We start from the raw sequence: 12,560 nt of genomic DNA, 5'->3' as shown, positions 1-12,560 counted from the left end.
CATGGCTGTAGGAACTTGATAGATAATGGAGTGTAGGGATAGGAAAGCATTGGTGTTTGTAAAAAAGAAAACTTATCCCAGTATTCCCATAGAATGGATGATTTACTTGGGGGGAAAAAAAAGTAAATTTCTGTGATGTTTTAGTTATGTAACGACATCCGAATTTCCCCCGAAGAGTCTAAATCTAAAATTGATTTCAAACGAGAAATTAAGTATGAATGCATAATGAAGGGATGATACATTATTGATTTATGTTTTATAGCTTCACTCACTCTCCTATATCCCACCCGGTATTTTCCGAGCTGTGTTTTTCATCTTTGGCTCCAGTGTGGCAGCCTTGCATGAGTCACTGTCTAAAGCAGACTGTTGATCTCATCTTGTTTAGAGCCCTCTGTTTACAGCCTGCGGCTAAAACTGAAGCTGCTCTGGCGGAACTTCTTGCCTCACAGTGACGAGGACTCAGGTTCCGTTCTGACGCGGGTCCTTTTTTTGTGTGCACTCTGCATGTTTTCCCAGCATCTCTTCTTGATCAGGCTTCCTCCCACAGGCGTGAACGTGGATGGCTGTTTGTGTCTGTCTCTCTGTTGGCCCTGCGATGAACTGGCAACCTGGGTGAAGGGAATTTTGGCACCTGTTTTAGTATCAGGCATAAATAATAAACACAGCGTCTTTGACAATATATTTAGTTCCCATTAGGTGACGCCACCAGTTTTTGTAGTGCGCACTTCTGTTTTTTCCAACAGTAATTAATTCGGCAGCAAGATTTGCCCTGTAGCCACATTGCAAATGAATAATTTAAACTGTATTGGGCGCCAGCTGCCCTTTGTTTTGCCGCATGTATACAAGGTGCATTTATCTTTCGTGCTTACAATATCCTCTCGTATTGATTCTACCATGTTGTGTGAACAGTTATTTAAAAAGGGAGTTTTAAAGCGGAATTTGTTGTATATTTTTATTTTAACCTGTTGGATTTGCTTCAAAACGCTGAAGATCACTTGTAAAAAGGTCGCCGTGTTTCACAGCTTTAAGGTCCCCAGCATCACCCCCCTGCCCCACCCACCCCAAAGAAAATTAGGAGCGCAGTACTATTTCCTCTCATTCTCCGTTCTATTCTAAGCCGCAGCTCCCTGGAGATGTGGGCCCAATAACTGGGTCTCTGCTGAGGGAGAAGCTGCACAATTTGTCACATGACCTCAGCGCTCGCTGTCCCAAAACCACACGCTCACACTGCATTAGGAATTAAAGTTCACCCCCGGGGAGGGTGGTGTGGGGGGTGGGGCGCTGGGGGAGAGGGACTTCTTTCCCTGTAGTGATCATTTGTCACAGGGAGCGTTTGTGAGGCTGCACTGGCGTTAACAACTCTGCAGTGTTTGTCTTTAAGGGAGTAAATGCAACAAATCCTACTTCATTAATGCGGCGTTTAGGGATTTTTTTTGTAATGAAGGCAGAGACTCAAAATGTCTCCAATCAGCCTCCAAAAATACAAACACTAATCCCATTTGACAATGCGTTTTTTTTTGTTGTTTTGCTTGCTTTACTCAATAACAATTAATAATTGTTGGGGGTGTGGGGGGGGATTATCATGTTCCCTGCTTATCATTTTGAGCCTAGTCTTGGAAATAATGGATTTTTTGAAAATGGGATGTTACAGATTCCAGAGCAGCTACAGTGTGAAGATTAGACTGCAAGTTATGGAATGGTGAACAAATGCATTCAAAAGAAATGGTATATAAAGTGGTTGGTACCAGAGGGAGGAGTTTCACCATTTAACAGAAAGAAAATATCTAGATACTTAATTATAGCCTTTCGTAAATCCTGGCATTGTGTCCCTGTGTGGCAGCCGTGTTGAAATCGGAGACGAAATAAACAGCTCGGGATAGAACGGAGTCAGCAATATCCACCGCATTTTGACCAGTTAGCAGAACCGACTGTGAAACACTGCCGTGTGGGGGGAAGGGAGATCAATGACGCTTCAGGGAAGCCACAGGGAAAAAACGGGGGCCTCGCCGGAGACCATCGATACGGAGCCACGGTCCAAGCACTTAAAATGTAAATGCCTCTTCCGCGGCAGCAGCGCCAGCTCGCAGTGTATTAGCGTCTCGGAATCTCTCCGGGTACACTTCTGTCATGTTCAAATCGTGGAATCGATAAAACATACAGGATTCTATGATTCGGAATATTTGCATCGCTCCGCAGACAGTGATGCACTGCGGCAGGACGTTTGCTTCGGCTTGTAAAACACTGCAGTTGCGACCGTACGTTGCCACGGCGCCTCGGGTACCGGCGTGTTTGAGGGATAATGCGCAACCAGTGAGGTGACATATTTTCGAAAGTCACAGGTGTAATGAGACTATCTGAGTGCTGGGAGAAATTAAAAAAAAAAAAAGAAAAACCCTGTTCAAACTACATTCGAGGTTATTTATGTGGAGCAAGGTGTCTCGGAGGACCTCCTTTGATCTTGGCAAATTTGTGTTCAAAATAGCTTCAAATAAAATATGCATGAACAGTAGGGGTGGCTCCATTTCCACACCTTCTCCATGTTAATGACAAGCTAGTGAGTCCCACATTTCCACTATTTAGAGGTTTTTCTAGAGCCTCAAGTGGCCAATCCAGAGGAGGCCCAGACGGAGGAGGATTTCTGCCATCGGCCAACTGCTAACAGGATGAAGGCCTTAGCCGATAAAAACAGAATCTATTTTTGAAAACGGAATATGATGACTTGTTTTATGAAGTGCACTTCTTAAAAAAAATAGTCACAACAGCCTCACCAGGAAACACAAGGTCAAAAACGGTTGAGAGGAGGCCGGAAAAATCCAACTTTTATCTTTATTGGAACGGTCCAACAAAACAGGCAATATGAAGAAACGTCCATAAACTTTTACTTTTAAAAGGCTTTTTCTTTCTTTGTAGAGGATGCAAAAGAGACAGTAGTATATAATAGTAGCAATTAAGGTCACTGTAATCGAACGTAGCTCTTGCAGAGTTCATGGTCCCTGATGTCGCCCCACCCGCCGTTTTTCACGTGCGGGGCCACGCCCACGGCCCCGTAGGCCGGCAGTCTCTTGGTGATCAGGAGGTTCTTGGGGAACAGCTGGTTCCCGCTGCTCTGCAGGATGTTCTCGATCTTGGTCTTCTGGCTGATGGGCATGCAGGAGGTCTTCTTGTGGTGCATGCCGCAGTCGCCGGCGTGGAAGACGCGCGGCGCCTCGCTCACCATGACCTTCCAGTAGGAGGGCAGGCAGGCCACCGTCAGGTGCTGCAGGGACCAGTCCCAGTTGTAGTCGTCGTACGTGCAGAAGGTGTCGGTGCACTTGATGAGCTTCTGGTACGTGTCGCGGCTCAGCGCCATGCCCATGTTGTGCTCCGTGGACTTCCAGGCCTTCACCTCCACCTTGTTGGCTTTGCTGGAGTAGCCGATGTGGCTGTAGCTCCCTAGCGACAGGATGTCGCAGTCGGTGCACTGCTCTCGTTTGAGAGCCGACATCAGCTTCAGCAGGTGGATGAAGTCCTGAGAAAGGTAGTGGTCCTCCTCGATGAGCAGGACCAGACCCTTGTGGTCCTTCAGGACGTTGACTCTGTCCCAAACAAAGTGCAGCTTCCACCACCAGTGGTGCTTGGTCTGTGAGAACTTTGCCTCTCGGTAGTGGCCAAAGGAGTCTGGGTACTCTGCGTTGATGCAGCCCAGCTTTAAGGCCTCGCTTTTTGCAATGTCTCTCGGGCAGTCCCTGGGGTCGTGCCCGGGGAACTCCTGCGGGTACAGTTGGATGCTGAAGGGGAAGAAGATCTGAAGGACCTGGCAAAAGTCAACGGAGGCCACCACTTTGTTGATCTCCGGGGACCAGAAGTCATGGCTGAATATCAGCAGTATGCTCTCCACACCTCTGGCCTTCCGCAAACTGTCCACCAGGAGCTTCAGGTAGTCTGGTCGGTTGTGGACCTGAACCACCACCACCAGGTCGTCCTTCTGGCGCGCCGCCTTGAACTTCTCCTCGTTCCTTATTGTCTGGTCAAAGTTGAGCTGAAACACGATGCCACGGTACACCAGGGTGGTGTTATCCACCTCTGGCTTGGGCATCTTCTCCTTCTCTTTCTCTTTTGCTTTCTCCTGATGTGTGTCGTTGGCATGTTTGATGGCAAGCGGTGGAACAGGTGGCCGGCTGACTGCAGGTGTGGCTGGCACCGGGACATGGTTGTTGTTGATGCTACTGCTGCTGCTAACGACGCCACTGCTTTTCCTCAATAGCTCCAGGTCCTTGGCTAAGGATCCACCGTCGCTTTTCTTCTGCCTTCCACTGCTCCAGAATGCCAGACCACAGATAAGCACCACCAGAGTCAGTATCACCACCTTCCTCTTGTAGATTCGGAATCTCATGATAAAGGGTCAGCCTCTCGCACGGGACAGAAGCCGAATGTGGTAAAGCGAGGACGGGGCAGGCTTGGTAGTCTTGATAGTGTGCTTGGCACAGGAGCAAAGCCTGATTAAAAAGGTGCAGTTAAGGAGCTAATAGTTGGCAAAGGGAAACTCCTCTTGTAAACATTGAGGCAGCTGGATTTTCACTGCGGGTGGATTAATACTCCACAAGGCATGACGGTTGATGAGAGGCAGGAGCGTAGCAGGGAACATGAATCACCTAGAGGAAAAACAAAACAAATTAAAGTTGATGTTCGATAGGATTAGATGTTCCATTCAGCTAACCCCTGTGCCGCTGTGGAGGCCGAGTTCATGTTAGAAAGGAGGTTATACTCTTCTCTTAAAAAATACATGGATTTTAAGATTTAATATATCCATTTCAATGAAAACTAGACACAGAAAAAGAAAGTTATTACTTTAAATGAGGTAGATGAAAGAGCATGGCGAAAAAGAAACAATATAGGAGCAAATGTCTTGTCTTGAGAGAACGCTGATTCTTGACAACTTTGCTTCTCATACAAGTAATAAAATGCTTAGCAGTATTATGGTTGATTCATTCGGTTGGTCATCGAATGGACAGACTTGTAGTTAAAGAGCCACAGAAAAGCAAACTGATTACCGATAACCAAAATAATCCTAAATTCCTCTTCTCAACAATTGATTGTTTACTTAACCCTGTTTTTAATGAGTCCAGCAGTATGTCCTCAAACTTAAGGTGTGAAGAAATTGCAGTCTACTTCAGAGATGTTTACAAAAAAAAAGAGCTCCACCTGTATAGATCCCAAGTAAACAGCATTTTTTCACCCTCGTTTTATAGCCTCCAGCAGAAAACACTGAGTTTTAGCTCAAAGTGATGCCTTTTAGACCGTCAACATACTCTGAAGGGAACAAAGACAAGGTGGATACTATCACAATGCGGTGTAGCCAGTAAAGTAGATACCAGTGCCCTCTGAGACATGACAAAAGTGCTCATCGACACAACTGTGTGCACAATTATGCTGTCTGGAAACAATAGGAGGGACATATCTGTTTCTCTGAAAGCTTACCGACTGGCTAGGGACACATCCAGTGGTTCAAAGAAACCACTGGATGTTCATTTTGCAGATCTGTCCTTTAATCTTCAAAGTTGACTCTGAAATAGAGCCAACCAAACCCTAAACATGTTTGCCTGCGTCCCATTAATTCAGCCAGTTTTTAGATGCCTTACCTACCAACCAGCTGATTATTGGCTCACGTTCCAATAAATCTTCTTCCTCGGCCACATTGTGAATATTGATCCACCCGACTGCTCGTGTGTGCTGGCCGTAACTCATCTGTTTTCTTACAAATCTTTCCCCGGCTTCCAACCTCTCGTGGCTCATTTCGCTGCCTGCGTTCTCTGTTGAATTGGGTCAAATATTTCATAATGCAGTTTCAACGAAGAAACAAATTAATTGTGAGTAATGTTCGTAACTTAACAGCAAACAAACTTCACAAAATATCGCCCATTCCGTTACAATATTTTCCATTTAGCAACAGCGTTGGAAGACGACACGAGTTGACCGTTCCAACTTGACATGCCAGCGTATTATGTTTTTATCTCATTCGCATTCATTTGGCACACATTAAAAAAATTAAAATAAAAATGAAATCGGGGTTCTTGGGTTGCAAAAACAGTTACGACATACTTGGAGGCAGCCAGGGAGTTTTTTTTTCAGCGCCGTGTTTAGCCTCTAGACTAGCTTAAAAATAATAATAATAAAGAAGAAGCTCAAAATGCAAGCTACAGTTGCTGCGCAGCGAAAACTATTACAACGGTCCAAATGCTTTCGCCACGACCTCCCATAATCAGCAGAAACAGCTGGCTTACGAACACTCGCTCCCCCGCTTTCATGACAGCGAGCCTCCCGGAGATGCTAACAGTAAGTTAGCTCAAGCTAGCAACTTCGAGAGTCCAACGTCGACAACATCATTCGCCGGGACAAAATGTGTTTTCTTGCGGCCGCTTACCTGGAAGCGGAGTAGCGGCCCGTTCGGTGGTGGTCAGACATCAGTGCGGCGGCGAGCCATTCTCCTCCATCGCTTCCCGACGAGCTGCATGATGTGAACGCAGCTACCAGCTAGCTGCTCCGTTAAAAAAAAAAAAATAAATAAAAGAAAAAAGGGAAGGGAGAGAGAGAGAGAGGGAGAGAGGGAGAGGAAGAGATAGAGAGGGAGAGAGATCTCAATTAGGGAACTGCTGCCAGCCGCTGTCCCACAATGCACTGGTCCAGTTAGAGGCACCCGAGATCATCTATGAAACTCTGCGATACTCAAGAATAGCTGTCCTACTTCTAACAAGACGCTTCATTTTGGCTTGGTATGTAAATTTTTGCATCTAAGTGGTGTGCATTAAAACAAGTCCAATATTTGTGAGAACACACTTCTACTCAAGAACAAAAACTCAGACAATGCAGTAGAGAATAACTGAAAAGTGGATACAGCAACAACAAGAGTGTATATATCAAATGCAACGCATTATTCGAATTTGATTTTTAGATAAACTGTGTCAAGTTCCACATATGATATACTAAAGTAAATTCAGCTTGATAAGACCACTACTTTTGCTGAATGCACAATGTTGACTTTTATGTAATTAATTAGCATTAATACAGTCATAAATTTCCCAATGCAATGTGTTTAATGAAAAACATACAGTTGTGAAATTCATTGTTTTCATAAAAGTGCACTGCAAGATCAATTTCCTCGAAGAATCTTCAATTCTGTTTTCATTAATTTATATGACTTCTGCCATCTATTTTCAACCACTACACGGCGCCACACAACGGCACCAAAACCGGAAACGGGCCCTTGGTCGGTTTCATTTACGCATGCGCAACGTCCGTTCTTCCTTTCCAGCTCTCGAGTGAAAGAGACAAGATGGGCCATCAGCAGCTCTATTGGAGTCACCCAAGAAAATTCGGCCAGGGTTCCCGATCCTGGTCAGTTTTCCGTCTATCTCGTCGTTATGAAAAGCTCCGTCGTGGCGGCTCACTTTTAAGAAGTTTGTTGCCACCGAGACCAAAGAATTTGTCACCGAACGTGCACCACCGCATGGAGGCGGCTCGCAAACCAATATGGCGGTGGAGGATGTACCCCGTTTCATCCATAGCATTAGCATCTTGCCTAGCTAGCGCTCGTTGATTAAGAAAAACGTTATAACCACTTTTCACCGCTACATGGTTGTGATACGTGTTAGATTGCGTCTGTCTATTTTGCAGTACGTTCTCATTTGCCGTAACTCACTCCTGTTTCTGACCGAACTTTTAGCCTTTAATGTTGAAGAATACCGTGTGACATGACGCGGTTCGGCGCTTGTAAACTTCCGCGTAGACGTTTGCTGTATGAATGGCGGTTCGCTCTGCCTTTTTGATAATGCCACAAAAAATAATTTTATACCTGTTTTCGCCCTTAACAGCCGGGTATGCTCGAACAGACACGGATTGATCCGTAAATACGGGCTCAACATGTGCCGTCAGTGCTTCAGGCAGTACGCGAAAGACATCGGCTTCGTCAAGGTACGTAAACTGGGCTCATAATTACTTTACATATAGCAATGTTTGTTTGTATTTAATCATAGAATTGTAAAACCTTTCCTGGTTTTCATTATGACACTTGCACTGGACACCGTTTGTCTGTCAACAGTTAGTCTAACTCTTCTCTATTTGTTTCTGTCCAGTATTCATTGAAATTGCATTCGTTGTTAGTTTGTTTCTTGTACACTGCCCGATATTTTAACAATTTGTCTCTTTCCCAACAGCTGGACTAAATATCCTGCGTTGATGGTTCGACTGATGGGTCCAGTGATGCCGAGAATACCGGTCAAGATGGGCTGATTCAGTACTGCAAATAAATATTCCATTGTTCCTACAAACAAATCCAGTGTGTTTTTATTATTTCTTTTAAGTGCATCTTTTATACCTGGTTACACTTAAAGGCTATAAATGAATGATTATAGATTTCAGATGGGACCTTTTTGAGAATTAATTTTGTTATACTTCTAGAAATTACAGGCCCAAACAGAAACATGATGGCCAAAGTCGTAAAATCTTCACTGAATCAGTCACTTTTCAGGCATCATAGTTATTGTCATGTTGTCTCAAAATAAAAAATTCCAAATAAGGTTGGACCAAGACGATACATTACAATTAAACAACAAGTAACGTATGCAGCAAGAACTGTGAGAACGGCTTTTTTTTATGTTGAAGTCTGCTGATTTGGCTACTTGAACTTAATTTGCAGAGCTGTTTAAAATCCCTGCTATGAGAATGGGTCCCTTGGTGTCTTACCACCACAAAAGGAGTGCAGTTTCAGGAAAAAGCAGCTGTTCAACTCTCATTCACTGAGTATTTAACTGTTTTGGGTGTTAACGCTTGGGTGCGGGCCAGGATTTAATTCAGTTCAACAGACTGTGCGGAGATAGGAATGAAGGTTTGTTTTAAGAGCCACTAGATGGCAGCAGAGTGTCAGGAATAATTGCAGCTCATGCAAAGAGCTCCTAAATTGTCCATTTTCTGTTCGTCAAACGTTTTAACACGTAACTGAGCCTGCAGAACATCAGTATCAGTTGTGTGGATTCGATTCACGTTTTGAGTTCTTGATTTAATTTGGTTCAAGGCAGCAAATGCGTGATGATACTGCAGCGTCATCCAGTTATCAGTCTGTGTAGAGAGTAACAAGACTGGATGCAGTTTCCAGACTGGACTAAACTGTAAGGGGAAGTGTGCAAAAACATAAAACAGTTGCAATGTGTATGTTTAAACATACAAACGTCTGAGGGAGATTAAGTAATCCGCTTTGTTGTATTCAGCAACAACGTGCAAGAATCCCTTCTTCCATTAAAACCCTTGAATGCAATGAGCTACCTGTGTCACATGAGAGGATGACATGGACTGTGTCTACCACTGTATTACATCTACATAAATTAGGCTTTCTGAGGAGTGTGTGTGCTCTGCTGAGGCCTGTGCTGTTTGGATGGGGCTGGAGGGGCCTTCGCACATATAGTAATTGTTGCATCAGCTCACTCCAGAGGCGGCAGGAAGGAAGGTGTTGTCTTTGATGTTCACCCCAGTGCCTCCCCCGCACGCCGCCGTATTAATTCCCCGCTTATGTTGGCTCCTCAGCCCGGCTCTTCCAAGACAAGCGGCTAATGGGTCACGTTGAAACGTCTGCTTTGTCGGAGCCGAGCACCCACCGGCCTCGCCTTTGTTCGCTGCCTTCCCTTTTGTGTCTCGAGAGGTTTCCCGACATCCAGACGCAATTTGTTTAATACCAATCCCACGGAGAGGCTTGGGGGGGCGGAATGAAAGTGGCCTGGCTAGAAGACATGTGGTGGTTTACGTTGAAAGGCTTTGTTACTGATGTGGTTTTGAGGATGCTACATCACTACCTGTCTAGCCTGCCAGTGTGCTCCCCCCCCCCCCCTCTTAGAAAGGCATTTTAGAAGACAGCTGATTTTCATTTAACATCAGATGTTAGTAGTCAGTCATCAGTGCTGACCAGATTTAATCACATGAACCTTGAGGGGAAGATGTGATGACTAAGAACAACGAAAACAATAAAAAAAAAATGCTTTGCTTATTATAACCAGGAGATCTGAAAGGCAGTGGGATCATAATAAATGCCGCTATATAAATAAATACAAAAGCAATATATAAAGTTAACGATGCAGATGGTGACAATAATGCATAATGATAACATTAAATGTCATTGTGACCCAGCCAATACACAAAGAGAGCATCGGGCTGTAAAGCAAGGGAAGAAAAGATTATCATTATCATTAAAAAAAAAAAAAAAAAAAAACTTTCTTCAAGAAAAAAAGCAGATTGTGTTCCTGTGAGGCCGCTACCGCTGAGCGTCTGAACTAATCACAGGCTGCTGATGGTGTTGGAGAAGGAACACAAGTCTGTCTCTCAGCACCAGAAAAAGAAAATTGACTCATTTCGGAATAAAAGTCAGGTGGGAATCTTATTTATTTTTTTTATTTTTTTTAACCACTACTGCTCACAAGTCGAACGTAGATAAGCTGTAATAAAGCTCCTGCCCAGTCTGGGGATGGGAAATAACATACTGGACATGAATAATTCAAGTCGAGCCATATATTCATGAATTTTAAGACCAAAGTTTTACGACCAAACTTGGTATTATCTCATCCAATAACGTGGGCAGCTCTGACATTTAATACGCCTTAGCAATCGGAGCATCAGCCAATGTTTATTTTATGATGGATAAATCGGGTCATTAACATTTCTGACACCGGGGCTGATGTAAGTTTAAGTAATTTTCACCCTCTGCCTTCAGTTTTATTTGGAGTTTGGCAGTGGTGCTGTCAGAGTTAATCTGCTAAACTGTTTGCACTTTAAACTGCTTGTGAGCAGGCAGCAGAACAACAGAGGAAAAAATATGCATAATTTAAAAAGGTTTTAGAAATATCTTATTTTCAATATAATTCATCAACTTCATTTTTCATCACAAGCTCCAGTTGAGTAGCCCGAGCCCGAGTCTCGACGAGCTCAAAGATGAGACTGACCCCCAAAATCAGACTTGATGTGTCAGGATTTGTTGACATCCGGGCTTCAAAAAGCGCCCAAAACTTATTTTTTTCATTCATTATTTTTATGCAGTTGGCAAAAAATAGCTTTAAAGTGTCTTCAGAATATTCCCCAGGATGTTCATTTCCCTCTTTTTCCTCGGCATCGTTACATTGGAAAGCGATCCGAGCGCAGAGCTGAGCTTATTAAACACTCCAATCTGAAGCTCTTGGCTCTCTCGGCCAAACAGGCCCTAATTCTCAGAGTGCCACAAAATAAGTGTTCTTCCTTTGACAAAAGCCTCAACTTGGGTTTATGACTTTGGCAAACATTCATTCCTGCAAAGATTTCTGTTGGAGGGGGTGTGAGAGAAGCTGATCTGATTGCTCCTGCAGTGTGATTTAATATTCTTGGCACGGTGCAGTGAGCAATTTGTGTCTTTTTGATTATTTTTTTAAATTTACTTTGTAAAAGTGTGAAGTCATTTTCTGTCCAACTGCTGTTACGGAACACGGGGTCACATGCAAAGAGAAAGAAGGTGGAGCTCACAGGAGGCCGGAGTGCTCCAGGAGGAAGTGCACAGGTGTCGTTAATAACACTGACGAAGGCTGCTGGTCCAGAGCAGCAGAGCGGCAGAGCACAGCAGAGCAGAGCTGTCGTCTCTCCTGTTCTGCCGTGACACCAGGAAACGGCCACCGTGAGGAATCATGTTTGCACTACGAACAGGTAACCTGCTGATCTGCTCCCCCACTCTCTCATTTTTTAATGCTTCGGATTTTTACTTCTTCTAAATGTTTGCTTGCTCCTCCAAGTGTCGGTGTAATCATTCTGACTCAAAAGCATGAAAATTCTGACTTGGCTGAACAAAATCAAGTTAAAAAAAAACAAACAAAAAAATCCTTCCCTGTGCTGCACTGGAGCAAAAATCATATTAGCATATTTTCCTGCTGCCAAGAAAAAAAATTGCAGAATTTTCCTCAGGCTGTTGGCTGTCATGTGAAGACGTGCCAGTCCGACAGTGAGAGCTGATTGACTCTGAAGTGAGACAGTACAGCAGGATGTCATCTGGCTGAAAAAAAAAAAAAAACAGAACACAGTGTGTGAGGCCAAATAAACTGTTAAAGTTTCTGTCAAAACAAACAATAACAATGTTGACTACAATTTTGATTTGATTTTTTTCTCATTTTCTATAATTTTTAATCTTTCACCAATATCCTTTGGTTGGAATTTGTTTATTTTTGAATTGGTTATATTTTGGAGCACTTCTTCAATTTGCACGCTCAGTTTTATGTCCAAATGTGTGTATTTCTGTACCAAATACACATTTACAGTGGAGCGTTGTGATGTACGCAATGTGTGGTGGGCTTGTGGCAGTCGCCCACCAGCTGTTTGCAGAAAAGTAGAGCGTCACCTCTGGTGGGTGCAAAACAACAACTGCGGTGGGTGATTTGGAACAAGAACACTCATGTTGCGATGTAGTGTACTCAAAAAATAGAAAACGTATGACAAGTGAGTGCAGTGTGCTTTGAAAACCAAGTGCCAAAAAAAAAAAAAAAATCCTCTGGGATGAACGAGAGCCCCTCCCCTTCCGTCTATTGCCG

At 43.9% G+C, this 12,560-nt stretch overlaps 1 protein-coding gene across 1 annotated transcript; it reads right to left on the bottom strand.

Annotated features, from left to right (window-relative positions):
* Positions 1-2,808: 2,808 nt before the first annotated feature.
* Positions 2,809-6,615, bottom strand: mgat2 (alpha-1,6-mannosyl-glycoprotein 2-beta-N-acetylglucosaminyltransferase). Its single transcript, XM_076044583.1, has 2 exons — positions 6,401-6,615; positions 2,809-4,631 (listed from the first exon to the last, which is right to left on the bottom strand). Exon 2 carries the CDS (start codon positions 4,370-4,372, stop codon positions 2,954-2,956), a length of 1,419 nt encoding a protein of 472 aa, XP_075900698.1. The 5' UTR covers positions 4,373-4,631; positions 6,401-6,615; the 3' UTR covers positions 2,809-2,953.
* Between the last annotated feature and the right edge of the window lie 5,945 nt (positions 6,616-12,560).

This window comes from Nelusetta ayraudi, unplaced genomic scaffold (assembly GCF_046127955.1).
Source record: "Nelusetta ayraudi isolate G7.1 ecotype Tasmania unplaced genomic scaffold, CSIRO-AGI_Nayr_v1 ptg000082l, whole genome shotgun sequence".
NCBI classification, from domain to species: Eukaryota; Metazoa; Chordata; class Actinopteri; order Tetraodontiformes; family Monacanthidae; genus Nelusetta; species Nelusetta ayraudi.
Note: the sequence above shows the minus strand (reverse complement) of the source record. Positions and strands in the feature narration are given on the sequence as shown.

What these genes read in the sequence shown, in the direction of transcription:
- mgat2 (XM_076044583.1), bottom strand. Translation starts at nt 4,372, where the DNA reads ATGAGATTCCGAATCTACAAGAGGAAGGTGGTGATACTGACTCTGGTG.